General features: G+C 40.7%; 1 protein-coding gene across 2 annotated transcripts in view; it reads left to right on the top strand.

The window, feature by feature from the left end:
- Window positions 1-21,924, top strand: part of TOP1 (DNA topoisomerase I) — a 78,912-nt gene that overhangs the window by 18,802 nt on the left and 38,186 nt on the right. Inside the window, exons 1-2 of one of the 2 annotated variants that reach the window (XM_040981468.1) lie at window positions 11,043-11,065; window positions 15,099-15,201. In XM_040981468.1, coding sequence (XP_040837402.1) covers window positions 11,059-11,065; window positions 15,099-15,201 — 110 coding nt within the window. In that variant the 5' untranslated portion in view covers window positions 11,043-11,058. Of the gene's footprint in view, window positions 1-11,042; window positions 11,066-15,098; window positions 15,202-21,924 lie in introns of those variants that run through there. The other variant, XM_040981467.1, reaches the window with a different exon arrangement.

The following is a 21,924-nucleotide window of genomic DNA, read 5'->3' as shown; positions in this document are numbered from 1 at the left end:
ATTTTCTTAATGGAATTGCACAAACAAGTTCTCTCTCATTCTCTAAGCATAGCTGAAGAAAATTTCTATTTTGAAGAGCCTGACTATGCCATCCCTCAGATAAGAATTGGAAGAACAGCAGATGAGAACTTCTGGGAAGGCAGTAGTCTCAGCTCTTAAAAAATTCATGGGGTTCAGCACCTCATGCCTGCCCTTTTGTTTTGGCATGGGGTTGCAGGTGGAGGAGGGCTGAGAGAGGGTTTCCCAGACTTGTTTGATAGGGTGGTTTAAATTAAAGTACATAAGTGGATTTTTTGGTACAGTATATAGAAAGGTAAGGGTATGCACCCAGCTCGTATGCACTGCCTTAGTGCATAGCTAATCAAGTTGCACTCTGGCTGTGGGGAGGATAGCCTAAAGCGTTAGCTTGTGTTATCGCTGTGTCTCAGGTGTGCTTGTCAGGGAAATACTCTGCTATGCCAGATTCCAGGGACTCACGTGTTGCACATGTTGGTTCCATATCACCTAGTCACCTGTTCTTTCAGGTAATGAGGCTCAGTGAAGGCCATACAAGTGGGGTCACTTTTGTCAGTGGCCAATTTGCACATTCTGTTGCATTCAGTCCACTTTCTGTGATGTTATGAAGACAGACTGAACTGCCCTCATTGGTTCTGCAGCTTCATCAGCTTCTCAGTGTGTTCCTTCTGGTGAGACTGGTGGAGAAAGCATTTGGCAAGGCTCTTCATCACAGTCAAAGTAGTAAGACGTGGACAAGTAGACATAGGTAGGGGCTATAGAGCTACAGGCTGATCTGGCAATTGGTCACAGCCTCCCAGTCCTGGTTATAGTTCAGGAGCACGCACGATGGGGACACATGTGTCATGGCTGGCAACCAAGAGGCGGTCGGGGCCTGTGGATGGTCCTAGGGCACTTTGAGGTAGTGACAAAGGGTTCGTGCTGAGTGACCAGTTCGGGTGGGAGTTGAGCACTGTCTAAGCAGGAAACCGAGGTAACTCCGTGAAAACCGTCTATAAAGGAACTAGGAATATAGTTTAATAAAAATTAAAAATCAGTTACATGCCGCTTTTGTAGGTGGCTAGTATTTGATATTAATACTTAGAGATCTTATGAACCAAAGAATAATACGACAGCAATTTTCAAAATATGATTCCAGATAGTATAGGTTGTAGTCATGTGAAGAAATTTGTCTTAACATGTAACTGTTAACATGTAACAGTACTCATACATACAAAGTTTGAGAATCATTGCTTGTAAGCATTTAACATTTTTATCTTTGCCTAAATCCATTTGGACGTAACAGTTTAGTAGGCCTAGCGCAGTAGCCAAGTGGCTAAAGTCCTTGCCTTGCATGCACTGGGATCCCATGTGGGTACTTGTTCGTGTCCCTGCAGCCCCCCTTCCCATCCAGCTCCCTGCTTGTGGTCTGGGAAAGTATTCAAGGATGACCCAAAGCCTTGGGACCCTGTACCCACGTAGGAGACCTGGAAGAAGCTCCTGGCTCCTGGCTTTGGATCGGCTCAGCTCCAGCCATTGCTGCCATTTGGGGAGTGAATCATCAGACAGAAGATCTCTGTCTGCCTCTACTCTCTGTAAAAATCCGACTTTCCAATAAAAATAATAAATACATAAAAAAAAAAAGATCAGTAGAATTCCTGTGCCTGGAATTGTAAGGAATCAAAAGGCAAATTTAAAAATAGTTTTTTTAAAAGGCAGATCAGATTTACAGAGAGAAGAGGAACAGAAAAATCTTTCGTCTGCTGTTTCACTCCCCGAATGACTGCAACTGCTGTAGCTGAGCCCATCTGAAGTCAGGAGCCAGGAGCTGCTTCCAGGTGTCCCACGCAGGTGCAGGGCCCCAAGGCTTTGGGCAGCCCTCTCCTGTTTTCCCAGACCATGAGCAGGGAGTTAGGTGGGAAGTGGAGCAGCTGGGATAGGAACCCGTGCCCATATGGGATCCTGGCACTGGCAAGGTGCAGATTTAGCCATTGAACCATCACACCAGGACCCCAGAACAATTTTACAGATCAGAAACTGAGACCCAAGGCCAAAAAATAGTTTAGCTAAGATCCCTCCAGGACATTACATTAAAATATTTGAAATTGTTCTAAGGATGCCTTTTTACCGTCACAAAGTAGAATTGACTTTTAAAATCTGTCATTTAGTTAGTGCCTGACCTAGTAACAGTGGGTAGTCTTTTGGCCCTTACTTGTGCATAGAATCTCCAGCTCAGAAGATCTGTAGGTAATAAATAACAGACTTTGAAAGACAGTTTTGTGGTCTCATTATTTAAGTTGTTTTCTTTTGGGGGGGGGGGGTGGTGTTTTAAAATATTGGCCCAGGAAATGAGGATCAGAAGAAAGGAAAATGAACTTGAGTGTAAGTGCCATACTGGAAGGAGGTTATGAAATACAGTTTTGAGTGCTTAGACACAAAGGAACCCTGAAAAGACAGATTAAGATAATTGTACTGTTGTAAAAGCATAAAACTTGTCAAAGACGTTTAAATGTGAAAGTAGACAGGAAGAGAAAATATCCTGTGATCATTTAACTATCTTAGTTTGAGGCATAAAGCAGACCACATAAGCTACTGTAATATGTGCCTTTTTCAGGTAAAGATCCTTAAAAATAGTTCTGACCACCAATCTTACACAGGTTCTAATGTTAAAGAGCCCAAATAAGGTTCTTCCAAGTGCTAGTCAAATTTGTGGCATTTGTTCTGAATATCTGATGTTTTTGAAAATGCATTGGGAGGTTTTAGAAATACGAGGTTGTGTTGCAGAGCTGATGAGAACAAAATTGAAAATGCTCACTAGGTTCTTAAGAAGCTTGAGGTTTTTTTTAATGAGTCAGTGAAGAATTTAATGGGAAAGAAAATGTTTTTCAGAGATGAAACTAACAAAAAATTGAAAATCCATGAGATATAGTTTCTGCTGATTTATGTTGGTGAAATGTGTCTCCTGTAGACAACAAATAGATGGGTTTTGTTTTTAAATCCAGTCTACTAATCTATGACATTTGATTGATGAGGCTGCCGTTGACATTCAGGGTTAATATGAATGGGTGGTTATTTGGTACTGTCATATTAGGAATGGGTTGTTCATTGATTTAGTCTTCTGTTATTTTACTGGAATGTTCTTCACATTTGCCTTTGGTTTTGGTGGGTGCTATTCCTCTGTCAAGAGAACATCTTGAAGTATCATTTGTAGGACAGGTTTGGAAGAGGCATATTCTTTTAACTTTTATTTACTGTGGAAGAATTTTATTTCATTTTCAAAGACAAAGGAAAGCTTTGCTTGGTATGTTATCCTGGGCCAACAATTTTTTTGCTTTAGAATCTAGAATATATCGCTCCATTCTCTTCTGGCCTGCAGAGTTTCTTGTGAGAAGTCTCCTGTGAATTTAATTGACATTAGTTTATATGTCCGTTAATTTTTTTCATGTGCACATCTAAGAATCTTTTCATTATGTTCTGTTGAAGAGAGCTTGATTATCATGTGTCATGGTGAAAATTGCTTTTGGTCAACAAGGTTGGGAGTTCTGTGCCCCACCTGGATGTTTTTCCAATTCTTTCTCTAGATTAGGGAAATTTTCCTTTAATATTTCAGTAAATACATTTTTAAAAAAGTATTTATTTTTATTGGAAAGTCAGATATATAGAGAGGAGGAGAGACAGAGAGGAGGATCTCCCATCCAAGATTCACTTCCCGAGTGGTCCCAATGGCCGGAGCTGAGCCTAGGCAAAGCCAGAAACCCAGAGCCTCTTCTGGGTCTCTGATACAGGTGTAGGGTCCCAAGGCTTTGAGCCATCCTTTACTGCTTTCCCAGGCCACAAGCAAGGAGTTGGATGGAAAGCAGGGCTGCCAGCACATGAACCGAGGCCCGTATAGGATCCCAGAGTGTGCGAGGTGAGAATTTTAGCCGCTAGACTACTGCTCCAGGCCTTAGGTACATTTTAAAACCCAGCTTCTGTTTCTGCACCTTCTGGGACTCCCATAACTCTTATATTTGGCCTTTTAGTAGTGTGTTTCAATTCCTGGGTACTTTAAGCTTTTTTTTGAGCTTGAATACTTTTTCCAGCTCTGCTTCCAGCTTTTTGTTTGTTTCCCCTGATGTCAGGAAATATTCTCCAGTTCTGAGATCCTTTCTTCTACTTTCTTCATTCTATTTTGGAGACTCCACTGTACTTTTAATTTGCCTCCTCTGCATTCTTCGTTTCTGATATATCAGCTTTCATTTGATTCATTTTCTGTGTGACATATTCCTTAAATTCCTTGAACTCCTGTATTACGTACTTCTCGTTGTTGACAAGCTTTGTAACAAGTATTTTGAATTCTGTATCCCCCCCCCCCATTTTCTCAATGTCTTCCTCAGTTAACTCTGAGGTTGGCAAAGTCTTTTGCTCCTTTGCAGGGGAGTCTTCAGTAATATTCACTGTGCTTCTGTTTCTTCTTTTGCTCTTGGTCCTCATACTTCTGGTTATCAGATTCTTCTCCTTTGGGCAGGTTTCTAAGCTGTGTCAGCTACAGGTCTACAATTCGATTTTACTTAACTATGGTTGGCACACGGCACTTTGTAGTCTCTTGTGCCACTCTCCCCAGCGAGTTCCACGTCTGGCTTCTTACGTTAGACTTCCACCATGGTCTCTGTAGCCCCAGCTTCTGGCTCACCACTCTCTACCTCCTGTGATACTGTGTTGAGGCTGTATCATTTTGTACATTTTCTGTACAACTTTTTTCCCATTTCTAGTTCTAGTAGTTAACAGGTTTAGGGAGACACCAGGCATCCTATATAGCTAGGTTGTTGGTGGTGCTCATCTTGTTGGAACCTGTTGGCCGTTAAGTCTGAGGGTCATATGGACCTATTTTGGCCTGCACGATGCTGAAGTCGGTATTATTTACCCTGTGGGACCAGTGCAATGAGTTTGCTCCCAGCTCAGCGCATTCACAGTCTCACTGTTGTCCCTGCACACTGTACAAAATGGCACCTGATGTGCCACTGGTGGAGTTTTTGATCTGCTGGCCATCAGGTCTGAGGGCTACTTGTACCTATCTTGGGTGGAATCATCAGGATGCCACATTGTTGCAGTTCACTGAGCCAGAAATGAGTTCACTTCCAGCTAACTGCATGTGCAGTCCTGTCCCATAGTCTTTGCTTCCCTACTCAAAATGGTGCCAGTTTCCACTTTAGGGGGTAGACTGTGCTGTGAAATCCACCCTGTTGCGACGCCACCCATCTGGGACCTGCCGCTCTGTCTCTGCTCCTGGTCAAATCTAAGACCAGCAGGACAGGCAGTTTTTTTGTCTGGGGTCACCTCCTGGACTCCCTGTGATTGTCCCTTCCCACCTTGCTTCTGATGGGATTCTGGCTGCTGGTGCAATTCAGATCGCCACTCCCTGAATGCCGCTGGGGTATCAGTCACTGAAGCACCACACTGTTGTGTCCACTGCTTTTCTGTGTCTGTCATTCTCCAGATGCCCCTGTGATGTCGTCCTGTCCTCTCCTATTTCCTGGAACCTGGAATGTTTTCCCTCTGCTTCACACTAATGTTTCTCCCTCTGTTTAAACGTGTTATTGCCCTATTCTGCCATCTTGATTCTTCCTTTCTTTTTCCCCCAAGTTTTTTTTATTTTTATTTTTACTGGAAAGGCAGATCTACAGAGATAAAGTGATAAAGATCTTCCAATGCTGGTTCACTTCCCAAGTGGCTGCAGTGGCCAGGGCTGAGCCAATCCAAAGGCAGGGGCCTCTTCCAGGTCTTCCAAGCAGGTGCTAGGTCCCAAATGTTTGGGTCCTTGTTACGCTTATTGGAGAGCCAAAATAAAAAGTTCCTGTTTGGTTGGCTTTGCCCTGGCTATTGTAGTCATCTGGGGAGTGAACTAGTGAATGTAGGATCTCTCTAGCTATCTCTGTGTAGCTTTCAGATAAAAAAGTAAATCTTTTATAATTGAGGTTGATAAAGATCTTTAAAAATGATGCTTTCTTTATTCAGTGTGTTTATTTAAATGCTAAATGGTTTCAATGTCTACTTTCCTAATGGCCTGTTTGTATATTTATATGTCAAGGAGTGTGTACTTATATGTCAAGGAGGGGCAGAGATTATCTTTGACAGAAATTTTATTGAGTGCTTTTGACAGAAAGCAGGTTTTGATTGTGCATGTTGGTGCTGGGCAGCGAGGGCTGCCTGAAACTCAGGTCCTTGAAACAATTAAGAGAAAACAACGGATATAGTAAACAGCAGGTGTTTTCTTGAGACAGGAAAAGATGCACACTCCATAGAAAATAGTGTGGACAACCGGAAGTATACTGGCCCCCTCTCTGCTGAACTACGTTTAATATTGCATGAGTTATTGAGTTATAAAAATGATGTGTGTTCTAAGAAGGTGGAGGAATATTGATTCTTCTGGGAAATAAAAACCCTCTCCCTGGTCAAGAAGTATTTTTTTCAAACCTTAAATGTCTTGTGTTTTCTCTCATGGCCGCTGATATAGGTGTGTTTTAGAATGCTCATGTATTAAAGTGAACATATAAGACTAAGGGTCAATCCAGCTTGGATGTGGTTCACAGAGCTGTTGGGAACCTGATCCAAGCAAGAGGTCTATTTAGAGCAACAGGAACCAAATTCATATCCTCTAGGGTCTTGAGATAGTACATTTGCATATGGCTCAACTGCTGTCTTGGCTTCTCTGTCTCATTATTCCTCTTTTCCAGTTCCATCCACTACGTGCTTGACTTGATTACTATTTTTGGAGGAGGAGCCTATCATATTGTATGGTTACTTTAATTCTCAAAAATTGAGAATTAATAATGCATTGCAAAGAGCCCCCTTCTTACCAGAAAACTTTGCTTTTGTGAGGAAGTAAAGGTCTCTTCTCAAACTTGGCTGATTTGATTGTTCTAAAGCTTTGAGAGCTTGGAGTAGTGTTGGTGACGCTTAGCTTTTTCTCCAAGAAAGTGTATACTTGTTAAGTTGTGACTGCTTTAGTGATTCTAGGTGAATGCAGTAAGGTTGGCAGCATCATTGGCCACCTACTGGCTGCAGCTAAGCTAATACAGCTGCTCTTTTTGCATAAGAGATGTTGACCTATGTGATCAATGCATCTCACCAAAAAAATCTTCAGCTTTCTGAATATACCAGAGTTTCATGTCGTTCTTCATAACTGGTTTCTTTTCCCGGTCTTAGGAAAGAAAGTAACAAATTTTTGTATGTTGGTGGTTGGGCATGGGTGAATGGGCATGGGTGTTACCGTAACTGAGCATATAGAAAGTAAATTCTATGCCATATGAAATGATTGGATAGCTCAGATCAGTTTATTTAAATTAATCAGGAGATTTTTAAATAATGATTGTTACCTGACTGACAATTTTTCAGCAAGTTTATTAGTTCTTAGAGATTACCTCACAATTCTGTATGTACATAAATTTAAAATGCTTTTGGGATCATTTAAAATTTTCTGAACTCCAGTTACTGTGTATGTATTTATACACACACATACACATATTACTTTGAAAGACAGAGTTACACAGAGAAAAATGAGAGACAGAGAGATCTTAGATCTTCATCTGCTAGTTCATTCACCATATGGCCACAACAGCCGGAACTGAGCTGATCCTAAGCCGAGTATCAGGAGCTTCTTCTGGGTCTTCATGTTGGTGGAGGGCCTAAGGACTTGGGCCAGCCTCTGCTGTTTTCTCAGGCCATAGCAGGGAACTGGTTCAGAAGTGGAGCAGCAAGGATTTGTACCCACGTCCATATGAGATGTTGGTGTTGCAGATGGAGGTGTAGTATGCTATGCCACCCCACTGCTGTACCACTCCCTTCCCCCTGCCATTTGTCTATTTCTAGCTTTATTTTTATTTGAAAGGCAGATTTTCAGAGAGAAAGTGAAGCAGAGAAAAATCTTCCATCCTCTGGTTTCTTCCTCATGGCCACAATGGCCAGCGTTGAGATCATCCCAAAGCTAGGAGCTTGGAGCTTTGAATTTCTTCTAGGTGTCCCACATGGGTGCAGGGTACATCCTCTGCTGTTTTTCCCAAGCCATAAGCAGAGGGCTGAATTGGAAGTGAAGCAGCCTAAACATGAATCTGTGCTTATATGAGATGCCAGTACTACAGGCAGAGGGTTTGCTAGCTACATCTCTGTGCCCCTCATTGTTTCTTTGCCAAAGTTGTAGGTATCAGTAGAGGATGGACTGAAATGTCAAAGTTCTTAACTGCTGGTTCTGTCCTCTTAGAGATGTGAGGTAAGTGACTTGTACCCATGATCATAGTAAGTGGTAGGACTGGAATTTGAATCCGATGCTTTCCCCAGTGGTTGCTCCCATTCTGTGCTGTTTCATGATGTCTGTAATTACACTAGTGTTTTGGCCATGGCCTTTTGTGCTGTGCTTTACCCTTCAACGTGTTTATCCAAGGTTTCGTTGATTTGACTTCCTTTTTCATATAATTTGTGTATGGCGAATGAAGGCCTGGTTTCCCTGTGGCAAATGAAGAACTATTAGCCCTAATTTGACCACTTGGGGGCAGTTCCTGTGCTTGGTTTACAATCGTGGAGCTTCATTGTTATTCTGGTATTAGCCCAGCTTTCAAAGATGTAAAAACAGTTGGATCAGATTTTACTGGAGAGATTTAATACTAAAGTTTCTTATTCCTGGGTGTCTTGTTTCTCTTTCTAAGCAGAAGGAGAAATATGTAACTTTAAAAAATTATGAGAAATACGTAACTTTTAAAAAATTACTTTTATTTAACTTGGTCAATTCACAGATGGCTGAAGTAAGGGCTGGGCTAGTTAGTCACGAGCTCCGTCTTGGTCTTCCACATGGGTGTCGGGCCCACACACATAGGTCATTTTCTACTGCTTTCCCGTGCATGTTAGCAGGAGCTGGGACTTGATATCAGGTCTGGGATGTGGGATTACTTACACTGTGACAGAGGTGCCTACGAGAAAAGTTAACACTAGCTTTCACCTTTCACAGGTTACATGTTCACTGAAAACATGTATTCTTTTTGGTAAATGGAGTTATTTTCTTACAATATGAATAGTAAAGAAAATTAAAACAAGAGTGGGTATTGTGGCAGTGTGGGTTAAGCTGCTGCTAGGGATTCCACACATTTCAAACCAGAGAATCAGTTAAAATCCTGACTACTTCATGCTTCTGATCCGGTTCCTTGCTGTTCAGATAGTGGCTCAGGTACTTGTCCATGCTACCCATATGAGAGACCTGGTAGTTTTGCCTCCTGGCTCTTTAGCCTAGTCCAGTTTTGGCTGTTGTAGCCGTTTGGGTATGAGCATCCAGATAGAAGATCTCTTTTTCTGTCCCTATTCTGTCACTCTGCCTTTTAAACAGGTAGATAGATTGATCTTTTATAAAGATCGAGTAAGACTGTATGTAAGTCCCCTAGCATGGTACTTGGAGAAGTGCCCTTTCTCTGTGTGCTTTGGGCAGTGGCTGTTTGAGCTTCTGTCTTAATTGCCTTCCTGGAATGTTAACTCAGTGAGGGCAGAGTCCATCACTTGTGGGGCCTCACAGAGTTTGGGACTTGGATATATTTGATGGTTGTAAATTGAGTTCGTCTCAGGATATAATGTTGAATCCTGTAGTAGAAGGGTATCTTCTATTGTACATTAACCATCAAGTTCTTGTGTAATGCTAACCAACATACACACATTTCCCTTTTGTTATTTCCAAATCATTTTTTTAACCTTAGGAGTGACTTTCTGTTGCAACAACAAAAGATATTGATTCCTGTCCTATTAATTTTCTGGACTGTCTTTATGGATTAACTCCTGTTGAACTTTCAGTCTTCTGTTTCTTCAAGGCTGCCTTATTTCTGGGTCTTTCTTTTTCTTTTCTTTTTTTTTTTTTTTTTTTTTATCTAAATGGTAAGAATTGAAGCATTTGTTCTTGGAGCCTTTAGGTGACTTGAATTCCAAAGAGTCGAAGTTACTGATGATTTATTATATAGTATGTAGTGATTTTTGGTTCTTTTTTCATAGCTACAAAGTTCTTTTTGCAAATAACAGATGTTTGAAGTAGTAGGATTGCTTCTTCAAAAACATTTTAACTGAAGAATTCTAATTTCGGGGAAAAGATATATACTGAAAGTTACTTTTAAAATCATTGATGTACTTACTCTGCAACAGTTTGACAACCAGGGTTAGGGAGGGTTAGGGATAACATTCGCATGGTGTGCTTGGCTTTTCCACCTTCGCTTACTGGCTCCTCTTCTGACCATTGTCTCGATTGGTTTAGAAGAAGGAGAGAGAGTGAGAGTGAGGGAGCTAGAGACTCCTGATGCCTACAAAGGCTGGGGGTGGAAACCAGGAGGTGGAATTCAAGTCAAGTTTCGCATGTGGATGTCAGAAACCTGATTGCTTTAGTCATTGCTGCCACCTCCCAGGGTCTGCCATAGCAAGAATCTGGAGTGTTGAACTGGAGCTGGGTATCATACACTGAGGTACCCCAGCATGGGGTGTGGCAAGTTAACTGTAGCCTAATGCTCTCTGACAACAGCAACAAAAAGTGTTTATTTATTTGAGGCAAAGTTTTACAGAGAGGGAAAGTCAGAGAAACATCGATTGGTTCACTCGTGCAAGAGTTTTAGAGAGAGGGAGAGAGAAGGAAACTAACATTGGTTGGTTCATTCCTGAAATAGCCACAATGGGGCTAGACACTGCTTTCCCAGATGCATTCACAGGAATCGAGCGCATGGGGACTTGAAGTGGCGATCATATGGGATGCCAGCATTGCAAGTTGTGTTTTAATTTGTTGTGCAACAACACCAGCCCTGCTGACCAACATCTTTGGTCAAATGTCCCACTGTTAAGTTAAAATTCAATTTTAGTTAATTTAAAAAAAATTCTATCTTTTTGACAGGCAGAGAGACACAGAGACTCTTTGACCTGCTGATTGATTCATTCCTAAATGGCTTCAATAACTTCTCCAGTATAGAAGTTCTGGAGCCCCAGCCAGATTTCCCGGATGGGTACAGCGTGCTGAGTACTTAGTCCATTCTCCCCTGTATTCTCAGGCACGTTGGAACTTGAAGTGGCATTCCCACAATGAAAGGCAAGTGTCGCGGATGATAGCTCTACCTGTTGTGCCACAGCGCGACCCTTCACCCCTTTTTTTAACTCTTTCTCCTCTCCACTTTTATTCACAGCTTTTCTGTTTTGCCAAGGTCCATGGTCATCTGGACCCAGAGACTTTGCCAGTGAGTCTCTGGAACTGGGTTTTACTTTTGTTTTTCTATACTCTAATTTGTTTATATTCTTTTTTGCTTCTTAATTCTTTTGCTGTCATTTTTCTCTAGATTGGTTCAGAAACATCCTTATTTACCTTTTTTTAACCCTTCTGCGTACACTGCCCTTTTATTAACCTTAAGTATGATCTTTATTTTTATTCCTTTTTTTGTTTTAAAAAACTTGTTGCTAGAGTAGGACACCCTGATTCTAAGGTTAGTTTTATCTGTTAGACTATTTTTTGCTGTTCCTTAACACAAATCTTCTGTTATCTTGCACCCTTACAAGTATAGTAACCATGTGAAGAAATTGAGAGACAGTCTTAGGCTGTTACAGGCTTAACACATGCACATACAGTGCAGTAATGGATTCCCATGTGCTCATCACTTGAGCAACTGTCAGACAGCCTGTTTGCTGATCTTACCCTGTGTTTCACTCCTCCACAGCCCATTTATCCCAGCAAACCCCAGATATCGTTTACTTTGTACATAAAATCTTGAGGTTATTTAGCCTATTAATTTATCTATCCATGTACCAGGTAATCTTCACAGTTAAGAGTCAACTATTTTGTTAGGTGTGTAGAAGGTTCTGTCATGTTGAGGACAGTTCTGCTTCTGTACTGATCATGACTTGCTTCCCAGTCATTTACCAGAATTCCTAGTCTGCCATACTAAGTCAAGTCATGTAATAGCTATTCTTATACTTGTAACAAGTTGCTATGTAGTGTACTTAGGTATTTGTCACAGCATGTGAAATGCAACTTGAGATATGGTACACATACAGCACTGGTTTTTTTCCCTCTAAATTTCAGGACACTTGGCATTTAGATCTTGCCCTAGGTGAGATAAGGGGCTATAGCCCTAAGTTTTGCAGTTTTCGTTAGTAATTTAAAAAACAAACAAATAAACAAACAAAAAAAGCCACCTGAGGATCTGACTTCAAGATCAGTATTGAAGGTTTGTACATTGGAAAAAGATGTTTTTGGTGAACTGTGAAGTTACTGGTGTACTTCTTATCTGGAACTGACTGGAATTGCTTTCAGTATATCTTCCACTTAATGTCCTCTCTAAGTTTATGCTTGGTAGTGAATGTTACCTTTCCTTTATGTACTGCAGCACTTGTCATAAGATTGTGAAACTTGGTAATCTTGAAATAAACTTTTTTTGATTATAAAAATGACTTATTTGACAACTGGAAAAGAAGATGAAGTGAACACCCAGTACCTCAAATTGGAAAAGTCATATGTTGAGGCTGGAGCAGGTGAGGATGCTGCCTGCCACACTGAAGTTGCATATGAGTCCTGGCTAAGTCTCACTGCTCCATCCCCCCCCCCTTTTTTAAGATTTATTTATTTCGGGCCCAGCATCGTAGCCTGGCGGCTGAGTTCCTCGCCTTGCACACACAGGGATCCTACATAGTTCCCGATTCTAATCCTGGAGGCCCCACTTCTTATCCAGCTCCCTGCCTGTGGCCTGGCAAAGCAGTTGAGGATGGCTCAAAGCCTTGGGACCCTGCATCCACGTGGTAGACCTGGAAGGGACTCCTGATTCCTGACTTCGGATCAGTGCAGCTCCAGCCATTGTGGATGCTTGGGGAGTGAATTAGCAGACAGAAGATCTTTCTCTCTGTCTCTCTTCTCTGTATATCTGCCTTCCCAATGGAGATGAATACATCTTTTAAAAATATTTATTTATTGGGCCCAGCGGCGTGGCCTAGCGGCTAAAGTCCTCGCCTTGAGCGCCCCGGGATCCCATATGGGCACCGGTTCTAATTCCGGCAGCTCCACTTCCCATCCAGCTCCCTGCTTGTGGCCTGGGAAAGCAGTTGAGGACGGCCCAAAGCTTTGGGACCCTGCACCCGTGTGGAAGACCTGAAAGAAGTTCCTGGATTCTGGCTTTGGATCGGCATAGCATCGACTGTTGCACTCACTTGGGGAGTGAATCATCAGACAGAAGATTTTCCTCTCTGTCTCTCCTCCTCTCTGTATATCTGACTTTCCAATAAATAAATAAATCTTAAAAAAAAGTTGCATACTGTTGTTTTCACTTTATTTATCAACAGTGAGTTACTAAGTCCATTTACACACTCAAGAAGAAAATTAGGTTATAGCTTTCGAAAAATGTAAAGAATCTATTGGATTACGTTTCAGAACTTAAAACACATGTGTTTATTTAAGAGAGAGATATGGGCCCGGTGCAGTAGCCTAGTGGCTAAAGTCCTCACTTTGCATGCACTGGGATCCCATATGGGCTCCAGTCATGTCCCAGTGGCCCCACTTCCCATTTAGTTCCCTGCTTGTGGCCTGGGAAAGCCGTCAAGGACGGCTCAAAGCCTTGGGACACGAACTAGTACCTACATGGTATCCTGGCATGTGCAAGGTGAGGACTAGGCTACTGTGCCGGGCCCCTTAAATATACTTTTAAAAATAAAAATTTATATGATACAGAAAATTTAATGGAGAGATGTAAGTAGATGCTTGGTTCAGAGGAGAAACGAGTGGGTACGAAGTACATGAAAAGATGATTATCATTAAGCATTTACTGATTGCGAGTTAGTGGGTAAGTACTTGGAATGGTGGTTAGGATGTCACTTGATGCTTGCATCCCACATCAGGGTGCCCAGGTTCGAGTCCTAGCTCTGCTCCCCATCCCAGCTTCCTGGTCAGTACCCTGGGAGGCGTCGGGGGCTGGAACCCGCAGCCCAGCCTTGCTGTGCACAACTAGCGAGTGAGCAGGCTGATGGGCGATGTCTCTCTTTTTGTCTTTCAAATTAATAAAAAAATAATTTTAAACAGGGACATGAGTTTAAAGCACAGTGAGCTGTTGCTATACACCTGCTGGAATGGCGGGAAATCTGTCTTGTTGGTGTGAATTAGTGGCTCTTAGAACTGCTAATGGATTACTGGTTGGAATGGTATGACCTTTTGGGAATACAATTTGCTAGTTTCCAGTAAAGTTGAACATACACTTACTGTATGACCCACTCCTAAGTGTTTTCACTCCTAAGTAATACTCAAGACAAATGAAACGGACATGCCTATCAAAAACGTGCATGTGAGTGCTTACGGCAGATGTTTATAATAACCGATGCCTAGAGAGAAGCCAGTCTGTTAATGGGTGAATGGATAAGTAGGAATACTGCATAATGAAATAACCATTCAGCAGCAGATATCAAGATATCAATATTATGGGTAGATATCAAGAATATTATGCTGAATGAAATAAATACAGAAGAATGAATTCTTTATAATCTCATTCAAATGGAACTTAATCCAGTCCTTATTGCACTCAGATTAAGTACTTGGGTGTGGGCTAGGAGGTGGAAGATGGGATTGACCGGGAAGAGGGTGTGGGAACTTTCTGGGATGATGGAATTGTTTTAATTATTTTTTTCGGATGTACCAGTGTATATGTTTGTATGGATTTTATTGTATAGAAATTATACTTTATTGAAGTTCATTTAAAAATGTAACTTGTGGGATTTGGGGTTTTTGGAACTTAATTAGATAAGCATTTGATTTTAGAGTCCATGTGCAGAATTTATCCTGTTGTGTCATTTTTTGGTTAGGCTTAGTAGTATATCAAAGTTAGGGGAGAAGAATGCCAGACTGTTTTCTTCACTTTAGAATGGATATGGCTCCCTTCTCTTATCCTCTCATCTGCTAGTGTAAAGTCTTGGTGTTAGAGACAGGCTAATGGGGTACCTTTTTGTGGCTTTTTACGAAATCTTCTAGTGTAGTATGCTGTGCTGCCATTGTTGTCGGGTTATTAGAATCCTGTCATTGTGGTTCTTGACTGGTGTGTTAAGTTAGGAGGGTAGCTTAGGACGCCTTTTAACGGATGAATCTCTTGTGGTTGCAGATTCTCATAAACACAAAGATAAACACAAAGACAGAGAACACCGGCACAAAGAACACAAGAAGGACAAAGAGAAGGACCGAGAAAAGTCCAAGCACAGCAACAGGTAAGGGCTGAAGCAGCAAGTACCTACTGCCTCATTTGGTGCAGTATATTGGCCATTGCTTGGTGTACCTGGAATAAGAATTCAGTTGGCTCGTGGGTAATTAGCATGCAAAGCAAATTAAGCAAAGATTGTGTTTGATATTGGAGTTGCTAAGAACATGGCGTTTACCAAGGCCTTACTTGGGGTGCTGCTGCTTAACTCAAGGTGAACAAAGCAAATGTGATGAAGTCTCTTTCTAATAGATGACACCGTAAAAACATGGTCTTTGGGAATATCTTGTTCTTAGAAAGGTGTCTGCAAGTCACATTAAAACTGTTAAAAATTAAAAAACTTTGAAAAAGGATGATCTTCAAAGTCAGATATTTGTTCTTTGTAACACCTTGTGGCATTTAATCAAGTATCTGAGATTTGCCTCAGTGAAAGGTGACTAATTGGAGAACTGCTTTTTTTTTCTCCTTCCTATGATTTAAAGGCTGCATTTTATTAAATTCTAATTTAGGCCTCCATGGTCTGTGAGCCCCTGGAATTGTATGCAAGTGGTTGAGTTCATGTGCAATTCTCAGGCTAGGATATTCCTAGTGCTCATAAGATTATCAGAGGGTTTCAGTTCCTGGCTCCCAAACCAGTGACCACTGTTATAGAAACATGTTTTTTCTTGTTCATTTTGCTGTTGTTTCTTGATTGTAAGAGGCAGGTAGCTAAACTCCTCATTTAAAATGAGATTTATACTTCCATTTTGATTTAACGGCAGTCGTGGGGCAGATTTGTGGTGTATGTAGCAGTTAGATGTCCCTTGGATGCCTGTATCCCTTGTCATTGTGCCTAGCTTTGATTCTTGACCGTGTTTCAGTCCCAGCTTCCGGCTAATGTGCATCCTGGCAGGGAGCAGGTGATGGCTCCAGTGGTTGGATTCCTACCACACTTGAGAGACTTGGCTTAAATTCCTAGAAAAGGGCATGGATGAGAAAGCTGTATGTGGTAATACCATTGAGCTGACTTGAGCTTCTGGGCTATTGTGGGCCTTTGTGTAATGAGCCACTCAGTGCAGCTTTTCTCTGTCTCCCTCTGTCTTTTGTGTTTCTTAAATATGTTAATCATTTTTTACACTTTGTGGTTTTGAATTTTTTTTTCCTTAAAACTTACAGTAACCCGAAAATTTGTGTTAGGAATCTTTATCCTGGCTCATTCATTTAGTTCTGTGATGTTTGCTAGATTACCAAATGTTCCTCAACTCGTATTAACATACTCTTCATAAACTATAAGAGTCACAAAATATAGAGGGAGTCCATTCCTTGTTTACTCCTACAGATTTTAAGAGGTAACATCCTATATGTGTATATTAAAAACACACTTTTTCAAGATGATAGCGTAAGTGGTTTCAGTAGCTTGCTGAATATGTTTTAGTGCCTTTGGAAATTTCCTTCATTTTAAAGCAAATGCTTAGGAAAATGGTGACCTGTTTCCAAAGCACCTTGGCAAACTCTCCTGAATCTGTACATCACTAAATCTAGCCCTAGGTTTCTAGGTAAGTAGTAAACTTAAAGGAGTTTAACCAGATGTGTTGTATGCAAAATGTTGTTTCCTGTTGTGACCTTGCTGACACAACCTCTGTGCGACAAAGCCAGGTGTGTATTTTATTCCAGTAAGATCCTGTGCACTGTATACATTTTGAGTAAATGAAGCTCTTTCTAGTAGTGTTAGTTGTTTCAGATTTTTTCTGTGATCGACTAAGAAAATCTTCAGGATTGTTTCATCACTCCTGAGCCCAAAGTAGTTAACACTTGGCATGTTCTGTTGTTACGGTACTTTGTTCCTTGACATAGTCCATATATGTTAAGTAAGCTTAGCCAGTGTATTTTGTGAGAAAACAAGTGTTGCTGTCTCCCTCTTTTCTCTCCTGCATGTTGGCATCAGTCATTTGTCATCAGGTTGGCTGTTACTCTGCTGCCAGTGGCAGAGCTTTAGACTGGGATCGTTAGCTGGAGTGTAGCTGTTCTGTTGGGAATGAATGGGTCTGTGACCCCATTCCCAGAATCTTACTTTATTTTGTAATTCTGCATTGCCTCTACTCAAAATGCAACTTAAGGATGATAGTAAATGTATATTAAAGTTAATTTCATCCCTGCTTCCAGACAAAAGATGGATTTCCAGTGAAACTGTTGGACAAGCGTAGACAATGGGATGCTGGACTGTCTGACTTTGTATCAGCAATGTTGGGGTACACTTAAATAAGAGCCTGATGGAATTATAATTCTTTTTTTTTAAAGATTTATTTTTATTATTTTTTTCATTGGAAAGGCAGATATACAGAGAGGAGAGACAGAGAGGAAGATCCTCCGTCCGATGATTCACTCCCCAAGTGAGTGCAACGGCCGATGCTATGCCGATCCGAAGCCAGGAAGCTCTTCCAGGTCTCCCACGCAGGTGCAGGGTCCCAAAGCTTTGTGCTGTCCTCGACTGCTTTCCCAGGCCACAGGCAGGGAGCTGGATGGGAAGTGGGGCTGCCGGGATTAGAACCGGTGCCCATATGGGATCCCGGGTGTGCAAGGCGAGGGCTTTAACCACTGTGCCACCGCGCTGGGCCCAAGAATTATAATTCTTTATGAAGGATTATACCACTGTAGCCAAACCGGGAAAAATCTGAGAGGGGGTGGGAGTTTGGGGGCGTGAGAGGAATCCCAGTCTACTTGAAATTGTAACACATAATACAAAAATTCAAAATAAAAAAATTTGAAAGTTAAAAAAGAATGCTGTTGGCTTCTCTTCAATTTTAAATTCTGCCTGAATTAAATTGAGACAATGTAGTATTTCAGGAAAACACACTTGAATTGACATCCCAGTCAGAGAATAGGGGCAGTTTTTCTGAAAGTAATCACATTCAAAAGATTTGTCTGTTGCTTTCATTGTGAGCAGTTCACATAAAGATTTTCATTTTTCTGCACATCCTTGTATCTGCTTGTCCAGAAAAAGTGGACAGTTAACAGAGGTAATAGGTAGAAAGGCTGAGTTGTTCAGGTGAGGTAACTGAGTACCACCACTACTCACACTGAATTCACTACAAGTCAGAAGGCTGGGTTTTATTTGTAAACTGTGTGTTCTGATTCAAGTTGTTTAACTTGTAAGGCTCATTCTTTATTTTGGTCAAGTGTTGGTAACAGTTCCTGCCTTGTCAACGTTTTCAAGCTTGTTTGTGCACGTGACAGCTAATTGAAAGGCACAGCATACCAAATACTTTAGATGATGGTGCTGATAGTTCTCAGGAAGCCTGATAGTGTATCAGAAGGAATTGGAGCTGTACCTTTTGGTAGTTGAAGTTAACTGAGCATTTACTGATAGCATCTTATCATCTCATTTGCATCCTCATATTTGCAATTATATCACACCAATTTTAATGAACTTGATATAGCCATTTAAAGTTTAAGAATTTTTAAAAAGATTTATTTATGTATGTATTTATTTGAGAAGTGGAGTCACAGGAGTGGTGAGAGAGAGATCTTTTATCCACTGGTTCATTCCTCAAGGAAAAAAAATAAATCTTAAAAAAAAAAAAAACAACACAGAAAAAAAAATGAGGCCTGAAATTGCAGTTTGAAGTAAGACTATGCAGTGCTGTTTCAAGAACTTGGAACCTGATTCCAAAGAATAAGAAGACAGGGCCTGACGCAATAGTCTGGTGGCTAAAGTCCTCTTCTTGAATGTGCCGGGATCCCATATAGGCGCTGGTTCTAACCCGGCAGCACTGCTTTCCATCCAAGTCCCTGCTTGTGGCCTGGGAAGGCAATCGAGGACGGCCCAAAGCCTTAGGACCCTGCACCTGCTTGGGAGTTCCGGAAAAAACTCCTGGCCTCAGATTGGCTCAGCTCCAGCCATTGCAGCTGCTTGGGGAATGAACCATTGAAGGGAGGGTCTTCCTCTCTGTGCTTAGTTAAACTAACCCTGATTTTACTTGTAATAATGGCTGCAAAGTGCAGAAGTAATGCTGTTGAGAATTTGGATATACCAAGGTATAAAGTGCTTTCTAAATATAAGGGAAGGGAAAAATTGTATGCTAAAGTTACTAAAATCTGTGCTTATTGTTAATCTGTTAATATGCTTAATGTATCAGTTTATCATAGGTATGTTTATATAGGCAAATATGCATATAGGATCGGCACTGTGCTTGATTTTAGGCACCCACCAGGACTCTTGGGCCACATTCCCCCTGAGTAAGGAGGGACTACTCTAATATAATTATTAGAGTTTTTGTGGATTTTTTTTTCCCCCCTTTTTTCTTTTGGGGTAAGATTAAGAAAGCTTTTTTTCTCTTGGAACCTTTCAGAAACTACTTGCTGTATAATCTTTTCCCAGAGATAACTTTTGAAATTACCTGGAATTTTTATTTAACAAACTTCATTATTTAACTGCTTTGCTTGAAAGAGCGATTGATTTCCCCTCTTTCTCAGCTTTGAAGCTCTCTTCAGCTCTCACACAGAAATCTCCTGTGATCTAAGTGCTTGTGTCCAGCAGGAGTGTGTTACTTGAAGGAACGCGCAGCGAGTTGTGCCATTAGAGGCTAAGTAGTGTTCTCCGAGGACAAGGAGGTTCCTTCTGCCTCCAACAGTGCTGCTTTCTTCCTTTGGGGAGAGAGTGAGTGGTCACGTGTATGGTTTGGAGCATCTGTTGAAATCTTGGCTCTTTCTTATTAGATTTGCCTTTTTGGTTAAGTACTTAACTCTTCTCAGCCACTGTTCCCACATCTGTAAAAGGACAGCCATACTTACCTCAGAGTACTGGTACAGAGATGAAGTGTGCTCAGTGGGTGTCACACAGCTTTTTTTCCAGAGACAGCAAATGTTTTCTCAGGGAAAAGGGAAACATTTCCTATCTAACTTCCTTCTGCTACCTCTCTACTTTGGCTTCGCCCCTTCTCCTTCCTAAGTGTCTTAGAAGAACCCTAGTTGTCGCTGTCCCTCCATCAAACCAAAGACATCTGCGTTGGGCCTGCAGACTGCCTCAAGTAACACAGAGCTGCTGCTCACTAGAAGGCAAAATCTGAAGAAAATTTAAGGTGAATAACACCAAATTAATGCACGCACAGGGGTAGCATATTCCCCCCTCTGATTTTAAAACATATATTGTTGGACAAAGTAAATTAGATTTAGTAACAGTTTAAAATCATGTAGATACTTTTATAAATCTATCAGAAAGCTCTGGGGAGTGGCTGTAGGTTGCCATAATCCCAAGGCCACCTGCTCTTGTTGCTAAACAAACAGCAACACATGATAACAATTTTAAACAACTTTTACAAAAGACAAAATGTTAAGACACACATGTATGTGCACACACACACACACACACACATACTTTTGGAGACTTAAAATATCATTCTCAACCAAGCTTAGTAGTAGTGTTCACCAGAAATCTGTAAGTGAAATGATATTAAATCAATAATCTTGAACCAAGAAACTCAGTGAAAAACATTGATCGCCGCTATGAAATCCCTCTATCAATCTAAAAATGCAAATTTCAGTCTTCCCAGTAATATAGGCATCCTAAGAATACATAGTTAACAACCAGATACAACTTTAGAGCTAAATCATTAAAAGCATGTAAACTAAAATTTAAACCTTCACAATTCCATGGAAGCATACACCATTTTGACACAGTAAAATTTTACTCCATGTTGCATTTGGCAATAATCTTAATATAATTCAATAGTCTGGTCAACTGTCTCCACAAAATGGGAGATAGATCCGTTGGCATTCTTGAGGCCTCGTAAGAATACCAAGGGAAGCCCTAGGATTTGAAACCTTTGAATAATTAAATGCTTTTTTAAAGGTAGCTGAAAATATCTGAAAGGTTTGTTGTCGAAGTTAGCATGACACATTATACATTACAATTGGTTATTGATGTGAGAACGTCACTCAAATATCTTTAAAACAAATACAAAACCTTGACACATTAAAGGCAGTGAGAGATTTGATTACTAGTCAAAAATACGAGAATTACATTAATGCATGCAAACACTTTGTAGACGATATCACATTAATTTAACTTATAGCTTGAAATAATCTAACAGTGTGTTACAGTTCAATTCTATAGCAAAATTACGATAAAATTTCACTCCTTTTTTTAAAATGTCTCCCCAAAAAACCTTCAAGATTTACAAAAGCCCAGTCTTTTCTTTGAATTCCAAGTTCCCAAAAGTTGCAATGGATATGCAGATGAAATCAGTTAGCTAAACATTTATCACAACAAAAGACCTTGAAATTGGTCAATATTGTGAAATCTAGCAGTTAAACTGAAGGCCTGTATCCCAGTTTTCTCATATTCCAGTGTCCTCAGCATTATAAAATATTCCTAAAGACATGCAGTTACAACCTGGGTACATTAACACAGAAACAGCAAACTTTCACCTTATAACGATATGATGCCGTCGCCCAAATACTCTTTAAAGCAAGAACATCACTTTGTTAATTTTAAACAATAAGAACTTAATGAGACAGAGAACATAACTTAATGTAAAAACTTGTACTTAAAAATTGGCATACATGATTAAGCAATGCTGTATAGAAAAAGTGCTATATGAATAATATGCATTCACCACAATTGATTGAAATTTCAGCCTCCAGGATTTATTTGTTGGCTATTTTAAGTTTGAAGCTTCTCTGCAGGCACAAATTGAATAGGATGTTCCTGTTTTGTAAACTCCTGAATGTTTGGGACCTGGGAATGGCTTATCCA

Source organism: Ochotona curzoniae, unplaced genomic scaffold (genome assembly GCF_017591425.1).
Source record: "Ochotona curzoniae isolate NIBS_2020 unplaced genomic scaffold, NIBS_Ocur_1.0 contig_3520, whole genome shotgun sequence".
Taxonomy (NCBI): Eukaryota; Metazoa; Chordata; class Mammalia; order Lagomorpha; family Ochotonidae; genus Ochotona; species Ochotona curzoniae.
Note: the sequence above shows the minus strand (reverse complement) of the source record. Positions and strands in the feature narration are given on the sequence as shown.